This window comes from Bufo bufo, chromosome 5, assembly GCF_905171765.1.
Source record: "Bufo bufo chromosome 5, aBufBuf1.1, whole genome shotgun sequence".
NCBI classification, from domain to species: Eukaryota; Metazoa; Chordata; class Amphibia; order Anura; family Bufonidae; genus Bufo; species Bufo bufo.
The window spans coordinates 553,815,525-553,830,107 of record NC_053393.1 but is presented as its reverse complement, the minus strand read 5'-3'; the positions used below and the strand labels follow the sequence as shown (position 1 = coordinate 553,830,107).

Here is a 14,583-nt window from a genome sequence, read left to right as displayed (position 1 = left end):
GTCCAGAGGGAAAGACATGATGTAACAGCAGAACTGAGAGTACAGCTCTGGATGTGTCCAGAGGGAAAGACATGATGTAACAGCAGAACTGAGAGTGCAGCTCTGGGTGTGTTCAGAGGGAAAGACATGATGTAACAGCAGAATTGAGAGTGCAGCTCTGGATGAGCAGGGTTACACAGTATGGTATGTAGAACTGTACTGGGATTTACTGGTGGAGAGGTTTTGGTGTCTCCTGTGAAGCCAGCCGTCTCTCACTTTTACACTTCTTGTCTGAAGAGCTTGCAATCTAGCGATTAGCATGCAGGTCAGTAGGAGTTCGCAGAGGTCATGGGGAGGTCAGCAGATAACCTGCGCCCTGCGGTAATTGCGCTATCTGTATTAATAACCTGCAGCCACTAATGTCATTTCCACATTAGCGGCGTCTGTTCTCGGCCGGACGATGAGAGTTCATTTTATTATTATCAAAACATCTCCGTAAATCCACTACATTCGCCGTCAGATCCGCCACACAAAGGAGGCGGAGTCTCTCCGGTAAAGGGACATTTCCCAGCTTTCCCCGAGTCCTGAATGGGCAGCCACTGCTTCCAGGCTGGAAAGGCGGCGGCCATATTGGTTGTCACTCAGCTTTCCCAGTGACCGGGCTCTGCCGTGCTGCGGTATGTGTAGGCGACAACCAATATGGCTGCCGCTGCCTCCGAGGTTGTCACCCAGCTTTCCCAGACCCTGAACAAGAAATCTACCTTCACTCCCGGATTGTCGCGTAGAGAGCGGAGTGTCGCGTAGAGAGCGGGGGCCCCTTGTGTACGCTGTGCCGGGGGCCTATCAGATGTCACCCAGCTTTCCCTGGTGCAGATAGGTTGATCACTTTAAGAATTGAAAACCTTGAAGGATCCTTCACATTTAGGGCTCATTCACACGAGCGTATCCGTTTTTTGCGAATCTGCAAAACACGGATACCGGCCGCGTGCGTTCTGCATTTCGTGGATCGTCTTTCTCCTGTGTAGAAATGCCCACCCCTCCCTGCAACTACGGACAAGAATAGGACAGGGGCTGTGGACACGGGCATACGGCCCCGATGAAATGAATGGGTCCGCGCGCGGACGGAAATATATACGGAGGTGTGAATGGGGCCCACGCACCAGGATTTCAGGCACAGCGGTTCTGCCGCATGTGAATAAACCCTTACTGATGTCTGAAACAAGCAGCGGGCCACCTGCTGGGCTGTGAATAAAATGCCAGAACTACAGTGAAGACTGACACAGAGTAAATGAGGGCGTGCACAGAAGTAATTAGCACTTGGTTGGCGAGCTGAGTGGCGCCCCCTATGGGCAGTGGAATGATGTCCATTAACGGGTTGTCACTGGATATTTTGTATCAGTTTTGAATCAATAGGATATAGTTACAATGTAGCGAGCAGCCCCCCCCCCCCCCCCCCAGATTTCTGGGATCTCTTTATAATTGGCGCGGTTTCCTCTCAGACGCTGTAATCGTTAGAACAATATTTCCGATGTGGGGGCTTCCCGTAAACGCTGCAGATTCCGGGTCAATTATCCAGAAGAAGAGGGGGGGGGGGGGGTCTGGTCAGCGGACAGGGATGGGGGGAGGGGGCGCAAAAATAACTTGTAAAATTCTACGCCACTATAATATCTCACATTCCACCTGCGCCCCCCCTCCCCCCTCCTGTGTCGCCCCCTTGTGGAGAATCTCTCCATAATCTGCTCGGCCAAAAATAGGTGACAACCTCGAAAAGCCTCCTTTACACTTTCCATCGAGGTTGTCACCCTATAGAGTTATTCATTACTGATCACCTTGTGCACGTGTCAGTCTCTACTGTCACTGTGGTATTGTGTTCATTCATGCATGGAAAGGGTGAGAGAACAGACATAGATAGTTGTATCTGCAGTACCCGATAGCATGGACAGCGCCCCCCTGAGGACGCAGGCTCCTACTACATGGGTTATTTGTAGGGAGCTGAGCTTTTCCAGTAATGTGTGAAGTCTCTTGTTTTACGTCACACAGGACACGTCCGCAGTCACCGACTAACAGCTCCGGAGGCACAATCACCCCCAGTGTGCAGTAAGGAAGTCATAAAGGGGTTAACAAGAGGGGCAGAAGAAGACAGCATGGTGCAACCGAACCTCAGCAAGATCACAAACTCAGGCCTCTTTCACACTACCGTATACGGAACCATTCATTTCAATGGTTCCGCAAAAAAAACGGAATGTGTTCCGTATGCATTCCGTTTCCGTATTTCCGTTTTTCCGTTCCGTTGAAAGATAGAACATGTCCTATTATTGCCCGCAAATCACGTTCCGTGGCTCCAAGTCAATGGGTCCGCAAAAAAAACGGAACACATACGGAAATGCATCCGTATGTCTTCCGTTTCCGTTCTGTTTTTTCTGAACCATCTATTGAAAATGTTATGCCCAGCCCAATTTTTCAATGTAATTACTGTATATACTGTATATGCCATACGGAAAAACGGAACGACGGAACGGAAACACAACGGAACCAAAAAACGGAACAACGGATCCGTTAAAAACGGACCGCAAAACACTGAAATGGACATACTGTAGTGTGAAAGAGGCCTCAAGGAGGTTTCTGGTGCCTCAAACCTCCCAAGACAATAGCAGCTTCCATGTTAGTGACTGGACAGATGCTTGGACCTGGACATTTCACATGTCACTAAACCACCGGTCCAGACCACCAGGGATATCGTGTGTTAACTGTTCACCAGTCCAGACCACCAGGGATATCGTGTGTTAACTGTTCACCAGTCCAGACCACCAGGGATAACGTGTGTTAACTGTTCCCTAGTCCAGACCACCAGGGATATCGTGTGTTAACTGTTCACCAGTCCAGACCACCAGGGATATCGTGTGTTAACTGTTCACCAGTCCAGACCACCAGGGATATCGTGTGTTAACTGTTCACCAGTCCAGACCACCAGGGATATCGTGTGTTAACTGTTCACCAGTCCAGACCACCAGGGATAATGAGTGTTAACTGTTCACCAGTCCAGACCACCAGGGATAATGAGTGTTAACTGTTCACCAGTCCAGACCACCAGGGATAATGAGTGTTAACTGTTCACCAGTCCAGACCACCAGGGATAATATGCATTAACATTTGGATATCATAGACCACCAGGGCTATTATGTAGTGACCCCGCACCAACCTAGACCACCAGGGATAACCTGCATTAACCCCTTGCAAACTGAGACCATAAGGAATAATATATATTAACCTCTCACCACCTAAAACCATCTAGTGTAATACGTGTTCACTCCTCACCAACCTACACTATTCCACCAGGGTCATATAGATGAATCCCTGGACCTATAGAAGATTATGTATTAACCCCTCACTCACTGAGACCACCAGGATTACTGTGATTTAACTCCTCACTTACCTAGACCACCAAACACCTTCCTACAACATTAGGTATAATATGTATTAACCCCTAAACCATCATAAATCTCTAGGAACAGTATGTATGAAACCCTTCACTACCCCGGACGGCCGGCAATGATGTGATTTAACTCCTAAACTACCCTAGACCGCCAAGAATAAGATGTATTAACCCTAAAAGCGCTGTTCCCCATCACACCATCTTTCTGCGCACAGACCTTCCTATAGTCAGATTTGCATCGCGCTGCGAGACGTTCCCGGATGGCGGCCGTTCCTCTCCACCGCACACAAGGCAACTGCCGAACCTCCTATTATCCAGTCCAGATTCCCTGCCGGGTATGAAGGGGTTACTGCGGCTCCAGAGATTACGTATGGTCAGGTGTAATCAGTGCTCTGTATTAAGCCTCATTCACACCTGTTCTCCACGGACAGAACGCGTCCCCATTCATATTAGGGCTCGTTCACACGACCGCGCCGTTATTTGCGGAACGTAACAGGAGTCCTATTATAGAAATGCCTATTCTTGTCCGCAAAATGGACAAGAATAGGACAGGGCTCAAAATTTTTGCGGGGCCACGGAACGGAGCAACGGATGCGGACAGCACACAGAGTGCTGTGCGCATGTTTTGCGGACCCATGGAAATGAATGGTTCCGTATACAGAACGCAGAAAACGGCCCGTATATGGAACGCAAAATACGTTGGTGTGAACGAGCCCTTAATGTGTGTATTCATCAGCGCGGTCCGGGGGTCCATGTTTTTAGCACGGATGCATGCTCTATTTTGGCCGTGGTCTGCGCCATCTGCGTTTCACGGATCATAAGGAGGAGATGTCTTGAAACTCATTTTTCAGCTGTGCAGGATCAGGGAAAGACGGATGACAGACGGACAACACATGGACCCCACACGGACAGCTTCACGGAGGCATCGCTGACCACCTTTTCACGGATTTAAGCACGGACGTGCGAATAAGGCTTTACACTGACAGACTCGCAGGGCGGTGAAATGGTCCATCCCACCCCATCCCCTTTAGGGCCTAGGACTCTATCTGCAACCAAGTGTCGGTTTGATACATTTCCAGACAAAAAGAATAGATTTCTATTGTTTTGTCGCCATAAAGCAAAATTCTATTGGGAAGAGGTTGTCCCCCTTTCTTCATCCAGCCCCCCCCTCCCCCAAATAAAAGGTCAACCCTAGAAGCAGATGCAAAAAGCCCAACAAGGCTCCCCACAATCAGCTCCTCGCTCGGGGCCCCTTTAACAGATTCATCTTCCTTGACATCTCCTCACAATAAAAAGATCAGGAGATAAGAACTTCTTCCCTTTTATCTCACAGGACGTCTCATAAATACTGCGGCCACCTGTCACCTCAGGTGACATGTCATGTAATACCAGCAAGGGTTGTCACCCAGCTTTCCTGGAGCCCTGGCCGGCATATCTGATCAGTGATCCAATGACAGCTGATTTATCATCTAAGAGTCCACCAGGGATAGATACACAATGAGGTATCTGGGGTGTTACATAGGACTGCAAGGAACAACCACTGCAATAGTATTCAGAAAGCTATTAATGAGTTAACTATGGTGTTACATAGGACTGCAGGTGACATCTACTACATTATCTGTACTCAGAGAACTATCACTGTGTTATATGTGGTGTTACATAGGACTGCAGGTGACATCTACTACATTATCTGTGCTCAGAGAGTTATCACTTTGTTATCTGTGGTGTTACATAGGACTGCAGGTGACATCTACAACATTATCTGTACTCAGAGAGTTATCACTGTGTTATCTGTGGTGTTACATAGGACTGCAGGTGACTTCTACTACATTATTTGTACTCAGAGAGTTATCACTGTGTTATATGTGGTGTTACATAGGACTGCAGGTGACATCTACTACATTATCTGTGCTGAGAGTTATCACTGTGATATCTGTGGTGTTACATAGGACTGCAGGTGACATCTACTACATTATCTGTACACAGAGAGTTATCACTGTGTTATCTGTGGTGTTACATAGGACTGCAGGTGACATCTACTACATTATCTGTACTCAGAGAGTTGTCACTATGTTATCTGTGATGTTACATAGGACTGCAGGTTACATCTACTACATTATCTGTACTCAGAGAGTTATCACTGTGTTATCTGTGGTGTTACATAGGACTGCAGGTGACATCTACTACATTATCTGTACTCAGAGAGTTATCACTGTGTTATCTGTGTTGTTACATAGGACTGCAGGTGACATCTACTACATTATCTGTACTCAGAGAGTTATCACTGTGTTATATGTGGTGTTACATAGGACTGCAGGTGACATCTACTACATTATCTGTACTCAGAGAGTTATCATTGTGTTATCTGTGGTGTTACATAGGACTGCAGGTGACATCTACTACATTATCTGTACTCAGAGAGTTATCACTGTGTTATCTGTGGTGTTACATAGGACTGCAGGTGACATCTACTACATTATCTGTACTCAGAGAGTTATCACTGTGTTATCTGTGGTGTTACATAGGACTGCAGGTGACATCTCATACATTATCCGCCGTCAGAGACTAAACTCCCCTTCACAGGCGCTGACGCAGGGTGCTATTATTGGGAGTGAATTGTACATTCCTGATAATTGCCTGCTTGTCAGAGGGGATGAGAGCTACACTGCCATGCCGTTATCATCGCCTCTATATGGAGACTATTGATCACTACTGTGATTGTTCATCCTCATAGAGATGTATTGCCTCTGGGCACAGACACTTCCACAGCACAATCTGATGATTTAGGTGACCGCAGCCGCTGTGCTTTCTCGTTCATCGGGCGATTGCTGGACCCTTTACACATTGCAGTTGTTGGTCCTTCCCGATCCTTGCCTGATCATTTTCTCGTGTGAAGGGGCTTTGATCACTGTGCATTATCTTTGCTATCACAGAGGACTGCATGCATCACTCCAAGGATAACCATGAGTCACAAACAATGCAACCAGTGAAATGACAAATCTAGCTCTGCTACATCTCTGTCTTTATTTTCATCGGAAGGACAAATAATACAGCTGAGGTCCCACTGAACATGGGGCAGCAGTACAGTACCAGGACCATACAGGAGCCCAGGGAGAGCACAGGCATTATCTGGTTGTAAGCTCTTCAGTCCAGGTCTACAGATGAGGTCTGTGATTTGAGTTATTGAACCTTCCTCCCTGACAGTGATCTACAGGGAAAGATGAAGAGAACACCAACTCGGTGCAAATATCTAAATTTACCCAGTGACCTAAGGCTCTGAGCAATGCTCGTTAAACAGGGTCCCCACTAATCCTGGGGTTCCCTAGAACAAGACCTGTCACTTCTACTATAAGAAAGCCCCTGATGATTGCTGCTGACAGATGCTTTGCAGTAACCGCATCTGAGCCAAATTCTGGTCCTGGACAAGAAGCTTCACTCTCCAAGAGGGGGGAGATGGTGAGAGGGCTTCCCTTGGGTGTGAGGGGTGAGTGGAGGTGAGGGGTTCCTGAAGGGTTGAGTGCAGAGGTGAGGGCTTCCCTTGGGTGTGAGGGATAAGGGGTTCCTGAGGGGGTGAGTGGAGAGGTGAGGGCTTCCCTTTGATGTGAGGGGTAAGGGGTTCCTGAGGGGGTGAGTGCAGAGGTGAGGGCTTCCCTTGGGTGTGAGGGGTAAGGGGTTCCTGAGGGGGTGAGTGGAGAGGTGAGGGCTTCCCTTGGGTGTGAGGGGTAAGGGGTTCCTGAGGGGGTGAGTGGAGAGGTGAGGGCTTCCCTTTGGTGTGAGGGGTAAGGGGTTCCTGAGGGGGTGAGTGGAGAGATGAGGGCTTCCCTTGGGTGTGAGGGGTGAGTGTAGGTGAGGGGTTCCTGAGGGGGTGAGTGCAGAGGTGAGGACTTCCCTTGGGTGTGAGGGGTGAGGGGTTCTTGGGGGGTGAGTGGAGTGAGGGGTTCCTGAGAGGGTGAGGGGTGAGTGTAGGTGAGGGGTTCCTGGGGGTGAGGGGAGTGAGGGGTTCCTGAGGGGGTGAGTGGAGTGAGGGGTTCCTGAGAGGGTGAGGGGTGAGTGTAGGTGAGGGGTTCCTGGGGATGAGTGGAGTGAGGGGTTCCTGAGGGGGTGAGTGGAGGTGAGGGGTTCCTGAGGGGGTGAGTGCAGAGGTGAGGGCTTCCCTTGGGTGTGAGTGGTAAGGGGTTCCTGAGGGGGTGAGTGGAGAGGTGAGGGCTTCCCTTGGGTGTGAGGGGTGAGAGGTTCCTGAGGGGGTGAGTGCAGAGGGGAGGGCTTCCCTTGGGTGTGAGGGGTGAGGGATTCCTGGGGGGTGAGTGGAGTGAGGGGTTCCTGAGGGGTGAGTGTAGGTGAGGGGTTCCTGGGGGTGAGGGGTTCCTGAGGTGGTGAGTGGAGGTGAGGGGTTCCTGGTGGTGAGTGGAGTGAGGGGTTCATGAGGGGGTGAGTGGAGGTGAGGGGTTCCCTTGGGTGTGAGAGGTGAGGGGTTCCAGTGGGTTTGAGGGGTTCCTGCAGAAGGGAGACACTGACAGCATTTCATTATATCCTGTGGAGTCTCGGGGCTCCAGAACTACTGGTCCCAGCTTTCCTAGTTATAGGCTGAGTTTCCCCATTACTAGACATTGACATCTCAGGGCAGGAAACCTGTGGAGCCCCCACACCCCAAGCTGGTGAGCCTTGCTGGGGTTTGCAGTACCACAACAACGTTTAAGCCATACATCACTCAACACTGTTCTCTGCACCTGCTGAGATCAGTAGTCCTTCTATAGGGAACAAAGTTGATATTACTTGCTGGGACCTGTAGTTCCCCTTCATGATGATATCAGCATGGATGTCTGCTCTCTACACATTGTGTAAGAGAATTATGAGGGGCACCAGAGGCTGAATGGGGGGGATACATGACAAGCAGGTGTAACAGCAGCACATCCTGGGGTGTCAGATGTATGGAGTTGTCAGCTACACAACTAAAAACCTAAAGCACCCCCCCCCCCCCCCCTTCATTTACAGCAGTCAATAAAAGAGACAGTGAGCTGTAAATCACAGGCTCCATGTTACCCAGGGGCAGGGGAGCTGTCAGTCACTGCCACCTCCATTCATGTGGACTTTGCCCCCCTGAGCTCCAGGTAAATATTTCCTCATGTCCCCTCATCCCTGGGGTCACCTGGACATAACTGAACTTTAAGGGTTTCCATATGAAATTAAAAAATAGCTCAAAGGGCTCTTTAATGATATCCAGAGACTTGGGTGGAGGAGTTCCCAGGCTGTGTACACAGGAATCCCCCCGAGGGGCTGTAAAACATGGGGTCACCCCTGTGGGAGGATGGACCCCCTCACACAACAAGGTCTGACAGAACCTCCTGCCTCTGGAGCCAGGTAACAAGCCGTGGCTACAATGTTGCAAAAACTGTTACAATAAAAGATCGCAAAATGTAAACAAATACAGACTGCAACAAGCCCCAAGAGGAGGGCGTGCTGGGACTTACAGTTCTACAGCATTGCAGGCTATACATATAGACAATATCATAATGAAGGACTTACCAGAGCATAGACGCAAGTAAGGAGTGAACAGCAGACCATGGAAGCCAGTCTGGTCCACACCACCAGAGATGGTCCCATATCCAAGAGGCTCTGGCTGCATCCAAAACACTAGAGGGCTCAGATGACACCTATCCCATAAGGCTCAGGGAATGGACACCCCACCTGAGGCCATGTCTCCAAGATGAGCATGTGGGGAGCAGTCAGTGGGGGCCTGGCTGCTGAGGGGTGTAGTCCTCACCCATGGGCTTAAAGTACTGGGGGCAGAGGAGCACTGGTCGGGGGTCTCTGGCTGCAGTCAGCAGTGTGGAGACTGAAATCCCATGACAGAGGAAGCAGAGGTCAGAGGGCTGCAGAGGACCGGGGGGGCTCAGGACTCGGGATCTTCACTTTCCTGGAGCCAAACTTTCTCCTCAGGAGTTCAAGTGCCCTGGAAGAGAAGGAAAACCACCATCCTCCACGTTCCGAGGAGAGACCCTGAAGATGGCACTGGATCCAGTCAGATCCCCAGATAAATGGGACCCGATACAATGTCTGCGGCTCTGCTCTGTAGTCGGGTCAGATGAGGATTCTCAGATCTCTGGGCGATGCGATCTCAGGACGTTCAATCTGAATTCTCCCCAGATAATCGGTCACTGCCTTCCCTCTCTGTTTAACATCGCTGGTCGATGTGATTGATGAAGATGGCAGAGGAGATCTCCCAGATTGCTGGAGATGTCGGGACGGGGGTCACCTCAGAGCAGATGCCAGTTCACCATACATGATCTGCTCCTGGAGGATCACTTCTGGGTATGTGACAGTCCCTGACTGAGGTCCCAACCTCCTGACTGTCACCACCAGGAGAAGATGCAGAGAGGTGTCAGGGGAGGGCTGACAAGTCAGGTGTCCTCAGTGGGCAGCTGTCAGACTGGGGGTCCTCAGGTGTCCTCAGTGGGCAGCTGTCAGACTGGGGGTCCTCAATAGCTGTCAGACTGGGGGTCCTCAATAGCTGTCAGGATGAGTGTCCTCAGTGGATGTCTGCAGGCTGGGGGTCCTCAATGGCTGTCAGGCTGGGGGTCCTCAATAGCTGCCAGGCTGGGGGTCCTCAATAGCTGTCAGGCTGGGGGTCCTCAGTGGATGTCTGCAGGCTGGGGGTCCTCAGTGGATGTCTGCAGGCTGGGGGTCCTCAGTGGATGTCAGCAGGCTGGGGGTCCTCAGTAGATGTCTGCAGGCTGGGGGTCCTCAGTGGATGTCTGCAGGCTGGGGGTCCTCAGTGGATGTCAGCAGGCTGGGGGTCCTCAGTAGATGTCTGCAGGCTGGGGGTCCTCAGTGGATGTCTGCAGGCTGGGGGTCCTCAGTGGATGTCTGGAGGCTGGGGGTCCTCAGTGGATGTCAGCAGGCTGGGGGTCCTCAGTGGATGTCAGCAGGCTGGGGGTCCTCAGTGGATGTCAGCAGGCTGGGGGTCCTCAGTGGATGTCAGCAGGCTGGGGGTCCTCAGTGGATGTCTGCAGGCTGGGGGTCCGCAGTGGATGTCAGCAGGCTGGGGGTCCGCAGTGGGTGACTGTCAGGCTGGGGTTCTTCTGGGAGATGATGCATGCAGCCTGCTCTGCTTGGAGTAGTAGTAGGGGCTGTTGCAGCAGTTGTTTGTAACTGGAGGAGGCTGCAGGGGGAGAGCAGCAGGCTGGAGCTGGCTCCTGCACACCGAATAATAGCAGCCTTCAGCTCGTATTCTGGGAAGGGGAAGGAGGAGAGGCTCCCTCAGCCCTGTGCACACTCTGCTCTCCACTCCTGGGGAGGAAGGTATAAAGGCAGCATGGTCAGGAGCCATTGGTTCCCACCAGCAGCCATGTGACTGCAGCCACAGGGGGACCTGTTTACCCTCCAGTGTGCAGGGCGAACCAACCACACAGAGGAGGCTTATTATCCAACATACACCCCCCGAGACCCCCTTATATGCATCCCTGCAGGCTGCTCACAGTCATCACTCCAAGAGCTGGCAATCTAATCTACTTCCGAGGGTCCAGATTCTGTCGGGTGATGACCCCACATGTTAGAGAGGACCTGTCACCGCAAAATGCAAATCAGTCTGACGACAAATAAAGGCCGCAGTGCTCCCGTGGCCGCATACGGCGGTTCCACAATTCACGGGGCACCAGCCGTGTGCATTCCGCATCACGGATGCGGACCCATTCACGTGCGGAACGGAACCCCACGGAACCACTACAGAGTGCATCCGCGGGGTTCCGATCCGTGCTTCCGTTACGCAAAAAAATAGAACTTGTTTGGATCATGGACCCATTGAAGTTGAATGAGTCTGGATCCGTCCCGGCCGCCGCACGGACGTTGCCCATGCAATGCACGGAACGGAACCAATACGTTCATGTGAAAGAGGCCTAAAGTGTTGTCCTGGCGGGCGAACCCAGGGTTGTCAAAAGCTTCCCGCGAAAACGGAAAACCCCATTTCCAGCTCTGCCAGGCTGCAGTGATACAGAGAGGCAATGGGGATGTCAGGTTCTTCTCCTCGAGCCGATGCTTCTAACAGCTGAGAGTTTGTTACAGTGTATCAGGTCAGACACAGAAGGTAAATGATGATTGTCAGGTTGTTGTTGTTTTGCTGTGGGATGATGGGTCGAACGCCGCTGAATCGTTTGCCACTTTGTGGTATTTTATGGGTTTTGCTAACAGAGGCTTGTGTAGACTGGAGACCAGTGTAACGAACCCTCAGCTGGGAAAAGTATTCCGTCAGGGCAGATTTCCTATCCTATTTCCCTATCCACTGACAGCAAGCACATGTCTTGAAATTAGTGAGAAATTGGAACAAACCAAACCAAGAAATCTTCTAAAGTTTAAGCCTCATTTGCAGAATATGATCCGCCAAAAAATACGGATGACGTCCGTGTGCGTTCCCTATTTTGTGGAACGGAACAGCTGGCCCCTAATAGAACCGTCCTGTCCTTGTCCGTAATTTGAACAATAATAGGACATGTTCTATTTTTTGGCGGAACGGACACACGGACATACGGAAACGGAATGCACACGGACTGCCTACATCAGCCAATCAATACGGATCGTTCACCTGTGGAGCTTCCAGTTAGGCCCCTGTAAAGGGTTAATAGAGGCTTCTGGCCCGTGCACGCTGCAGGGTTCATCTATTATTGATGCTGCAGAACTCCGTCTCCACCGCAGATCCCCGGGCTGGGCGCACTAATGACGGCTCTGGCTGGAAGGCAATAATTGTGCTGGGACTTGTAGTACCACATTCACAGGCGGCTTTCAGATTTTTCTATTGCACTGACAAGCCTTGGCCACTAGGGGCACCCTCCTGTTAATTTTGCATTTGTGGAGCACAGCAGACAACATCATTATTTCTACAGGTTGCATCAAAATATGAGTCTGCGCTGCCAAAAAGTGCCGCCACATGGGTGTCTGGAGGGTCTGACTACATTAACCCCTTGAGGTTTGGCAAATTTTGGATCTTCAGAATCTGAATGATTTTTTTTTCTTTGCAAATGAATAATTTATCGTTTAAATCTGATTCATTTTAAGGGAGAAATGGAAACTCTTCGGCACTTCGCCCATTGTGCGGTATGTATGTATGAATTTTGTACATTTTTATAGCAGGGTTGTGTATACAGGGAGAGTCCTTCTTTCCAGTGGTTCTATAGGTACATAGAATTTTTGGACTAATTTAAATAATTAATCTTAAATAAAAAATTTTTGGGGGGGGGGGGGAGTAGAAAAAGAATCCGACACAGCATATAAAATCTAACGTTATTTCATCTTCTTAAAAATGCTGAAAATAAAGAACGACGCATTTCGGACTAAAACGGCAAGGATAGGTTCACACGGGGGTTTAGTCCGCGACACAATCCTCTGCGTATCCCGCGGCAGAGACACTGTTGTGCTGCGGTTTCTGCTCCCGCTGTGTGGGGGTTGAAGGTGTTTCAGATGTATCCCTTCTGATATCCAGAGGTACTTACCTCTTCTGGTCGTGTGCACTGATGTCAGCGAGGGTTAAACAGCAAGTGATAGGTTAAAGCTCAATTGTACTCAGGGGATGTCCACCCACCCCGGCCAGGAGGGAAAGGGGTGGTCACTGCTTTTATATGGTTTTGTTCACGTTTGCAGTTTTAGCCACTGTGAAGGACGCGTACTGGACGGCGTGAAATGCGTAGCGCCGTTCTCGCTCACAGGAAGCAGTTTCATCATTTTGAAAAAGATAAAATAGACGTTGGATTTTTATAGACAGCAGCGTGCGGTATTTTCTGCTGCCTGTATCTCCGGTGGACGCGGAATCTCCTGCGCTCGGCTGCAATACATCTGAGGACTGACAGAGGGCACATGGAAGGGGAACGGGCTGGGGAAAAGAGCAGCACATCGGGGGAGGGGGGGGGGTAAATGTTATTTAAAAAAAATGGGACACATTTAGTAATGTAATTGCATATAGACCTTGAATTTCCAGCTGGTGTCTCCTTGCCCGGGTGCACCGACACAGTTTGGCCACTAGACTTTGACATTGCTCTTCTGTAGGAGAGAAGTGAGGAAGTCGGGCCCTGTGTCCTGTGAGCGCTGAAGTGGCCACTGGTCAGAAGAGAGCGTAGGAGGAACTGCCTATAAGCACCAGACAAGGCTCCATCTTTACTGGTGTGACTGTGTACAATCACCCTCTTTCTGCTAGGGGTGAGCACAAGGAAAGGCCTGCTGCAGCGCGTGAGTACAGACCCCCAGCGCATGTGCTGCTGGAAAATCGTGAACAATGTGTCCATCCTGAAGTTAGGGTGCACTGAAAAGTAGGCCACAAGGCCATAGATTAGGCCCCAATAAGTCCATTACTGGAGACATGGAGAGCAGTCAACATGGCTGTGGGGAGGACCAGAGATAACATCACCTACGTAGCAGGGAGGGACAGTATACTGTGTCTTTGAGACAAAACCTCCAAGATGGATGTGCCTAGAAGTCATGTAACTATTGTGGGGATTCGCTCTGGTAGTTGGGATAAGCGGGTGCAGTACAGAGGCAAAGTACAAGTTCGTAATGCAAATGTCCGTGTTTATTCACATATAAGGTTAAACAAAAAACACTCTTTGCACGGTTGGTGTTTGTTCACACCAAATAGAAAGTTCGTGCATAACAAAAAACATCACCTTGTCAGCGGTTCTGCCTCCAGCCGTCATAATGCAGGCTTTAGGGGGCCTGCTCTCCCAACACACGGGTCTCAGCTTTACAGCCAAGCACAGGGCTCGGTTCCCACACCAGCGATTGCCAGAGCTCCTCTGTCGGGGAGAGGTAATCACTCACAGCTGACACTGCCGGCTGGGTTTTTTATAGGCCAGTCAAGACCCGGCCTGGAACGTGGGGAGTAGTCACCCACCCATCACTTTGCCTACTCTCAGTAAGAGCCGTCCCAGATCAGCTATACAGCCATACTAAAATAGCAAAGTGTCAATCAGCATTAGCTGCCGCTGACACCTGAGAATACCGGCTCTTACTTCACCAAGGCCAAGAACCTCGGTGACACATACCTTCAACGACAAACCCTTGCGCCTTCCTACATACCTCCCCCCTTTGTTCAATCCTGAGGGGGTGAACACTTGCCAAACAGTGTACCTGGGACAGGGCATCTGCGTTTCCCTGTAAGCTGCCTGTCCTGTGTTCCACTGAGAACTTGAAGT

The 14,583-nt window shown here is 50.5% G+C and overlaps 1 protein-coding gene across 1 annotated transcript in view; it reads right to left on the bottom strand.

The window, feature by feature from the left end:
• The window catches only part of PTH1R (parathyroid hormone 1 receptor), a 197,624-nt gene extending 187,825 nt beyond the window's left edge, over positions 1 to 9,799 (bottom strand). The window contains exon 1 of the mRNA XM_040431510.1: positions 8,936 to 9,799. Coding sequence (XP_040287444.1) covers positions 8,936 to 9,013 — 78 coding nt within the window. The 5' untranslated portion in view covers positions 9,014 to 9,799. The remainder of the gene's footprint in view (positions 1 to 8,935) is intronic.
• Positions 9,800 to 14,583: the final 4,784 nt, after the last annotated feature.